Consider the following 8,589-nt stretch of genomic DNA (forward strand, 5'->3'; position numbering starts at 1 on the left):
CATTTTATCCCTTGCTATTCCTAGGGATGCAAAGGAAAAGGAGCTCTGCTCCTTTAAGCTAGCAGAAAGCTTCTTTATATTCAGGTGGAGTCAATTCTTCCTGGGCTATAAAGTTGCAGGGAGAGGCAGAGGCTGTTTTACTCAGATCTGAGCAAGCCTTCAGTCTCATCATGGTAAGAGCATGCTTTGTGTTAGTCTGAGCTTAAAATATAGATTGTATGTCTTCCAAGTGTACTGAGCTAAGCAGCCTCCTTGCTCTGTTTGCCTCCTTTTGTGTTAATTCTGAACAGCTTTGCTTAATTGCTGATTACCTTATTGTTTATTGATTCAGTCTTTGCTCCTTATAAGGGAAAAGTGAGGGACTTGGTTGGGGAAGAGTTATTTGAGTGTCCTCTTGCTGCTTTTCATGTTGAGTTTGCAGCTCCTGAGGTGGGATCTATAGAGTTGCAAAGTTTCTGCCTCTTTGATGCAAGTTTGGATTTTTAATTTATTTTTTTTTTTTAATTTTTTTGGAAACCAGCATATCTTGATACACAACTTTATGATAAATGAAAAATGTAAAGCTTAACACTGCTGGCCTTTTTCCCTGAGTTTAACACTTCAACTCTTTTGCTGCCACAGGGAACTAATGCAACTTTCAGAGACCTTTAGGTTGTTTTTTTTTTCCTTAGGAGTGAGCTGCCATGTTGCCTTTGTCTGCTACAAACCCTTGGGATTAGATATTAAATTAATAAAGTCCCCCCTTCCTTCTAGCTTTTTAATTGAATCTTTGTTTGAAAGAGTTTGCAGCTGTGAAACTGAAGTGGATTGATCTGATTACTAAAAAAACTGCAACCCTGAACAGTGCTGGCTGGTCCAGCTGAAACTCTGTAAAGAATAACACAACTGTCACTTTATTGTGGATGCAAAAAAAGTAACTTGTTGGAAAATCTGGTGGTGTCCTTTTGCATGTTGCAAATGGAAGAAAAGTTCAAAGTAACTCCCAGCGAGGCAGCTTTTGAACTTTTTTCCTTTTATCTGCTGACTCCTAGAGTCTGGCTTGGCTATAAAACAGTTAAACATTTACATGGTATTTCCAATGGGAAAATCAGCTGGACAACAATAGGCTGCCTATAGCCAAAGTCTGTAAAATGCAGTTCATCTCGATGCAAATGTTGGAGACCTAGGATCTCAAAAAAATCCCCCAAAACCAACCAAACAAAACCAAAAAAACCCCAACCAAACAAAAAAACTCTCCCAAACAAACAAAAAAACCCCAACTTCCAGCATGTTTGAGAGTGGGGGAAACTGCAGGAAAAAAAAGCTGCACTTTTTTCCTTCCAGCAGACATTAAAAATATATATGTGTGTGTATATATATATTTTTTTTTTTCTTGGTTCCCATTCCTTATGCTCTGAGCTGAAAATACCAGTGCTCCCTTGGAGCAGGTGCTGGGAGAGGATCGTGAGCGGAGCAGCTGTCCCAGCCAGCGCTGGGACGAAGTGTTTGTGGTGCTGACCCTTGCAAACTGGGCCGAGGAGCTATTGCAACCATCTTGCTGAGAGGGATGGGCAAATGGCAGTTGGCATTTCCCACATAGTGCAAATATCAGCTTGGAGGGGGAGGACTCAAACATGGCCTCTACAGCCAGAAGAAGTGACAATCTTGGCCCAGACCTGGATTAAGGGGTGTTTGTCCAGCTGTGGGTGAAGGGGTTTGATGTCCCTCTGCCGTATCAGGATGTTCATCCAGCTGATGTCCACCATGAGGTGGATGACCTGGACGTGGTGGAGTTGCTTGAGGGCTGAGAAACCTCTTGGCAGATCCATGCTTGGAGATTAAGAGGGGACAAGTTGCATTGCATCCTTCTCCTGATGGTTATTGCCACAAGTCGTTGGTGCCCAGGACTGTCTAGTGTTAACTAGAAGGTGGTGGCTTTTTGGTGTCCAATGACAGGATAAGGGGCAACGGGCACAGACTGAAGCACAGGAGGTTCCATTTGAATATGAGGAGAAGCTTCTTTAATTTGAGGGTGCCAGTGCCCTGGACCAGGCTGCCCAGAGAGGTTGTGGAGTCTCCTTCTCTGGAGACATTCAAACCCACCTGGACACATTCCTGTGTGATCTGCTCTGGTGAACCTGCGTTAGCAGGTGGGTTGGACTGGGTGATCTCCAGAGGTCCCTTCCAACCCCAACCAGTCTGCAATTCTATGACTTTCAAGGGACAGAGTCCCTCTGGAAGGATAGTCAAGCCAAGGGGTGTGCGCACACAGGGTGTCCTGTCATCCCTGAGACAACTGGGCTGGTGGTGGCATTCGTCATGTGCTACTTGGAACAGAGGATCTGGGCTCATCTGTGGAGAACCCCAGCTTTGGGTAGGACTGGGGGTGGTGGTATAAATGAGGTGAGGCCTGAACCAAGCTGCTCATCCACACTACAGATAATGGGATCAGCCATGCTGCTTGTGATCCCCAGGTGGGATCACCCAGCTCCCTTTCATGGTGATCCTTTGAGAAGCAACACTTCTCCATGACAGGCATGGTGGTAATTTGGAGTCTTGGCCTGGGAAATAGGACAAAAGCCTCTGTCATTGCTGCAGCAGCGCTTTGATCTTGGGGTGATGGAAACAGCGGAGATGCCAATTACCCAGGGAAGCACACAACCACCAAAAGTCCCCAGAGAGTCTCTAGAAAATGCCAGTACCTCCAATACTAGAGGTAGTTAGAGGCTCCTGGAGGGTGACCTGGTTAAATCAGGACTCCGAGCCTCTCCCCAGGTGTCACCCTGCCCTTGTTCTGGCCCCAGGACACTGCTGCGTTCTTCCAGCCCCATTTTCTGCTGTGACTCCCAGCTTGGCTTCCCAAGCTTGTGAGCTTCCCAAGCCTGGCTTGTCCCTGCTTGGTGTAGAGCTTTTTTTAGCTCGATGAGCCTGGAGCTGTTGTCCCTGATGCTCCATTGCTCTGGGACCTAGGGGACTGACAGCTGTTCCACTTAATGACAGGACCAGTTGAGCACTGAGCGAGGAGCCAGCACTGCTCAGCTGCTTCCTGCCCCAGCATGAAACCCATCGCTAGGGGACATTCAGGCTAGACATAAGGAATAATTTTTCTATAATGAAGGTGATAAAACACTGGCCCAGGTTGGCCAGAGAGGTGGTGGCTGAACCATCCCTGGAGACATCCCGGGCCAGGCTGGACGGGGCTCTGAGCAACCTGAGCTGGTGCAGATGTCCCTGCTCATGGCAGGGGGGGCACTGGGGGAGCTTTAAGGTCCCTTCAACCCAAACTATTCTGTGATTCTATTCTATGATCACCTCCTTCCCTTCTCCTCTCCTGAGCTGGGAGAACTCTTCCTAGGGATGCTACGTGTGTGTCTCTGCTGCGTCCAGCTGCCCCGTAGATCACGATTTGATCCTTGCTCCAACTCCCGGCGGTGGGTGGAAGCCGCCTGTTTCCCTCATTATACAAACGGCTCAAACAAGAACCGTGGGGGCTGGTGCAAAGTCACAGGATGTCTGAAAAAAAAAAAATCACCTTCTAACAAGCCATTTCCCCTTCCAGAGGGAATGCATTTCCATCCACATCGGACAGGCTGGCGTGCAGATGGGCAACGCCTGCTGGGAGCTCTACTGCCTTGAGCACGGGATCCAGGCGGACGGGACCATTCCTGGCCCCAAGCAGGTGAAACCCATGGAGCCCAAGACTGAACAAGTGGATTCTTCTTTTGAGACCTTCTTCTGTGAGACAGCTTCTGGGAAACACGTCCCCCGGGCAGTGTTCATAGACTTGGAGCCCACTGTCATTGGTAATAGTGGAGTGGTTGGGTGTTGTGGTGTCTTTAACTGTGACTCCTGACCCTTCTTACTTGGGGCTTATGATGCTGCTCCTGTTGCCCAGTGGCTCCCACTCCTCTGCTCTAGTAAAATGTCTTGAGCCATCAGGAGGAGACACAGTTTGCATTTTCAAATGGACCTGGAGGGACAAACCTATTGCTACACTGACTCGTCTTTAGTTGATCTCTCCTTTTAAGAGACCTGCTGTCTTCAGCAGGATCCTCAGCAGCTGTAAATTGGCATAGGTTAATTAACCTCAGTGTCTCTGAACTCAATTACACCACTCTATGACCTGATGTGGCACATGTGGTTTTAATGCTCCCTGTGAAGCATCTTTGGGCAGATGGGTGCTACACATTTCATGGTTCTGTGGAAACTGGTTGTCTTGTTACCATAAGCTTTCTACTTCCACTTCCAACCCCATCTCCTTTAGTGATCTCTGGGTCTTTGACTCACTGATGGCACTTTTAAAGTGATTTTAAAGTATCTTCCTAGAAAACAAATTCTTTATTTTTGCGCAAGGAACTGGTGGAAATGACTCCAAACCAATCTGCTTCCAACTACCTGCTTCTGCCCTCTAGGCTTCTCCTGGGCATTTGATCCTATCTTACCATCCAGGATGTATGACTCATTGTTTCATCTAATGGAAGGAATGTAGACTTTTGTTTTGGTTCTGCTTAATTTTTAGGCACCTTATCAAGGCACTAAATTGGAAACCTAGTGAGCAAGCCAGTAGAATATGAAATGTATCCAATATTGAGACTGAGTGGGTTTAAATACCCTCTGGAGGTCTCTCCAACCTGCATGGAGACTAGAGAAGCTATTTCTAATGCTTGTCTTGATAAGGTGCCTGAAGCTGGGTGGGAAACTTCCAGCAGAAATGTCAATACTGGAGACACTCTGTCTCTTCTTCAGTGTCATGTAGAGCAGAGGATTGAGGTGGTGCTTCCAGCCACCTTGAGATGTTTCATGAGCAGAAACACAAGCTGTGTATGGTAACTATAACCCTGCAATAATATTGGAGACGTAGGCAGTGTCTTAACTCTTTAAGCCAAATTATATTAAGATCTCAAGGTGGTTTCTGGGTGAAGATAGAGGAGGTATAGTAGGACCTTGACAAATTAGCCTGGACAGGGTTACTGTTCCCAGTCTGAACTAACCATGCCGCGACCATCTCCTGGTATATATGCTGTGTGTTTTACTCTGTCACGTTAATGTCCAGAATCTTTAACTGTGTGCTGCTCTCCACGACTGCTCCTCCTTGTGTAGATGAGATCAGGACTGGGACCTACCATGGGCTCTTCCACCCAGAGCAGCTCATCAGTGGCAAGGAAGATGCTGCCAACAACTATGCCCGTGGCCACTACACCATCGGAAAGGAGATTATAGACACTGTCCTCAGCAGAATTCGTAAAATGGTAAGAAAAAAAAAAGACAGTCTTTTCCTTAAAATAACATGCCATGGACAATACAATTAAACTTTGGGTTTGAAGTAAAAGTTTTAGAAGAAAGATACCTTTATATGAGCTCAAGGGCTGCTGTGATTAGGTTTGGGGCTCAGTAAAGCAAGGTGCCATCTGAACCTGTATATCTGCCCTAAAAGCAACTGTCATTGCATATTATATAAGTATGAAGCGATTAAAAAAACTAGACCTAAGGGATGGAAGAGAAGGACTTTAGACCACAGTGAAGCCGCTCCCTGGTTGTGCAATCATGGATATTAATTGTAAATGGACAATTGATAACCAGGCTGGGAAGACCAAACTCCACACTTGATAGGAATGAAGCATGATTGTATCAATGTACTTGGATACCCACCAGTGAAAAGTTTTTGAGATGTCTCCTAGGGGTCTAGGATCCACGTGTTACCTCCTATCCCCTCTTAGGTGCTGAGGGATTGCATTGAGCAATTTGCCAAGAGTTTCCATGATAATGGAAAAATATTTCACGAGTTTCCATCTGACCATGCAGAGCTACCCATGGTATTTCCATGGAAATGCTGCAATTAAGACGTGTGTCCTGAAGATGCTCAATAGGGTGATATACTGAGTGAATCCACTCTAGGAATTGGGTGCACTCCGGCCAGCAAATGCTCTAAGCAGAATTTATTGCTGTTTTATTTGGGATAGCTATTCCAGTCCTTAACAGAGAAAGGTAAATATACATTATCCTACTGCAGGCTGACCAGTGCAGTGGACTGCAAGGGTTCCTGGTCTTCCACAGCTTTGGGGGAGGCACAGGCTCTGGGTTCACCTCCCTCCTCATGGAGCGGCTCTCCGTGGAGTACAGCAAGAAGTCCAAGCTGGAGTTCTCTGTGTACCCAGCCCCACAGGTCTCCACAGCGGTGGTGGAGCCCTACAACTCCATCCTCACCACCCACACCACCCTGGAGCACTCGGACTGCTCCTTCATGGTGGACAACGAAGCCATCTATGATATCTGCAACCGCAACCTGGACATCGAGCGTCCCACCTACACCAACCTCAACAGGCTGATTGGGCAGATTGTCTCATCGGTCACTGCCTCCTTGAGATTCAATGGTGCTTTGAATGTTGACCTGATTGAATTCCAGACCAACCTGGTGCCCTACCCACGGATACACTTCCCACTCACGACCTACGCACCCATCATCTCAGCAGAGAAAGCCTACCATGAGCAGCTGTCGGTGCCGGAGATCACCAATGCTTGCTTTGAGTTCTCCAACCAGATGGTGAAATGTGACCCTCGCCGGGGCAAGTACATGGCCTGCTGCCTGCTGTACCGGGGCGACGTGGTGCCCAAGGATGTGAACGCGGCCATTGCAGCCATTAAAACACGCCGGTCCATCCAGTTTGTGGACTGGTGCCCCACTGGCTTCAAGGTGGGTATCAACTACCAGCCTCCCACGGTGGTGCCCGGGGGGGACCTGGCCAAGGTGCAGCGGGCTGTCTGCATGTTGAGCAACACCACGGCCATCGCCGAGGCCTGGGCTCGCCTGGACCACAAGTTTGACCTGATGTACGCCAAGCGAGCCTTTGTGCACTGGTACGTGGGGGAGGGCATGGAGGAGGGGGAGTTCTCAGAGGCCAGGGAGGACCTGGCTGCCCTGGAGAAGGATTATGAGGAGGTTGGAAGGGACTCAGCAGATGGAGAAGAAGATGAGGCTGATGAGGATGAGTTTTAACGAACTGCAGTTGGTTCTTAATGAAGTCAAACCTCAGATGAAACACAAACCCTCTGTCATCAGGCTAAACTGGTCCTGAGAGCCTGGAGGTGCCAAAGGATTGTCCTGAACCTCAACGCTACTGTTTGACGTATTATAACTTTTTCTGCTTGCATAGTCTACGCGCTCATAGTGTAGCATGGGTGTCTCGAGCTTTATCACACTGCTGTTGATCCATGAGTGAGGTTGAATAAGTGCCTGGCTTAGTGTTGGGGACAAATCCTGCCTGGGCAGAGGATCCTGGTTCCTAGTCCAGGGGAATGTTGCAAGCTGCCTGCTTTGGCTGAAGTGTCAAATTCTTGCTCTGGCTTTAACCTTAAAAGCACCTTTTCATTAGAAATATACCTGTACACTTCTATGCAACTGTCTTTTTTTTTTTTGTATTTGAATAAAGACGATTTTTTGGTTTTTGCTCAGTTCTTTTAGGTTTGGTCAGGCTGTTTGTGTAGAAAGGTCCCAACTGCAGGGATGTTGTCTTGGGGAGAACAGCAAATGCTGATAAGGGTGTGCTCTGGGTAGGCTGTAATTATTGCTGTGAGGGAAATGACCTATATCCTACAGGGACTTGTCTGTCTGGAGCTGGATGATGCTCTTTTCACCTCCAAGTGTAGCCCAGAGGAAGCGCGTCTAAGAGAAGGCAGGAAATCCCCAGTTTGACCAGTGCCGTAATGGGGGGTGGTGCCTGGGTCAAGTGCACCTTTCTGGGAGGGTTTTGCCTCCTCACTACCACTGGTAGAGCTCATTTGTTGCTTGAGCAGGTTCTGGTTGTTGGGGTAGTGTTGTAGTTCTGGGCTGGGGTCTCACCCAGGAGCTGCTGGAGTTGGTGTGAGTGTGAAACACAAGTTTTGAAATCTGGTCTAGACTTCAAACATGAGGACTGGCTCTACAGGAACTACTAAATGACATAGAATCAGAGAATGGTTTGGGTTGGAAGGGACCTTCCCAGCTCCCCCAGTGCCCCCCCTGCCATGAGCAGGGACATCTGCACCAGCTCAGGTTGCTCAGAGCCCCGTCCAGCCTGGCCTGGGATGTCTCCAGGGATGGGGCATCCACCACCTCTCTGGGCAGCCTGGGACGGTGTTTCACTACTCTCCTTTCTAATGTCCCCTCTTTTACCTTAAAACCATCACCCCTTGTCCTGTCACAACAGGCCCTGCTCAAAAGTCTGTCCCCATCTTTCTTCTTGGTGCCTTTTAAGTCCAGAAAGGTTGCAATAGGGTCTCTCCAGAGCTGCTCTTTTCTAGCTGAACAGCCCAACTCTCCCAGCCTGTCCTCCCAGCAGAGCTGTTCCAGCCTCGGATCATTGCTGGGGCTCCTCTGGCCCCTCTTCAGCAGGTCCATGTGTGTCCTGTGCTGAGGACCCAGAGCTGGCCCAGCACTGCAGGGGGGTCTCACAAGAGCGGAGCAGAGGGGCAGGATCCCCTCCCTCCACCTGCTGCCCACGCTCCTTTTGTTGCAGCCCAAGCACGATCTGGTCCCCTGGCCATGGGTGTGTACCGCTGGCCTGGGGTCTACCTTAGGAATGCCACCAACCTTGCTGGAATTGGTGTGAGTGTGAAACCAGTTCAACGTGCCTG

General features: G+C 48.5%; 1 protein-coding gene across 1 annotated transcript; it reads left to right on the plus strand.

The window, feature by feature from the left end:
• The first annotated feature begins 124 nt into the window (after positions 1-124).
• Positions 125-7,422, plus strand: TUBAL3 (tubulin alpha like 3). The gene is made up of 4 exons (XM_065637286.1): positions 125-173; positions 3,539-3,782; positions 5,080-5,228; positions 5,990-7,422. The coding sequence occupies exons 1-4, from the start codon at positions 171-173 to the stop codon at positions 6,971-6,973; spliced, it is 1,380 nt and encodes a 459-aa protein (XP_065493358.1). The 5' UTR covers positions 125-170; the 3' UTR covers positions 6,974-7,422.
• The last annotated feature ends 1,167 nt before the right edge of the window (positions 7,423-8,589 follow it).

Source organism: Caloenas nicobarica, chromosome 1, assembly GCF_036013445.1.
Source record: "Caloenas nicobarica isolate bCalNic1 chromosome 1, bCalNic1.hap1, whole genome shotgun sequence".
NCBI classification, from domain to species: domain Eukaryota; kingdom Metazoa; phylum Chordata; class Aves; order Columbiformes; family Columbidae; genus Caloenas; species Caloenas nicobarica.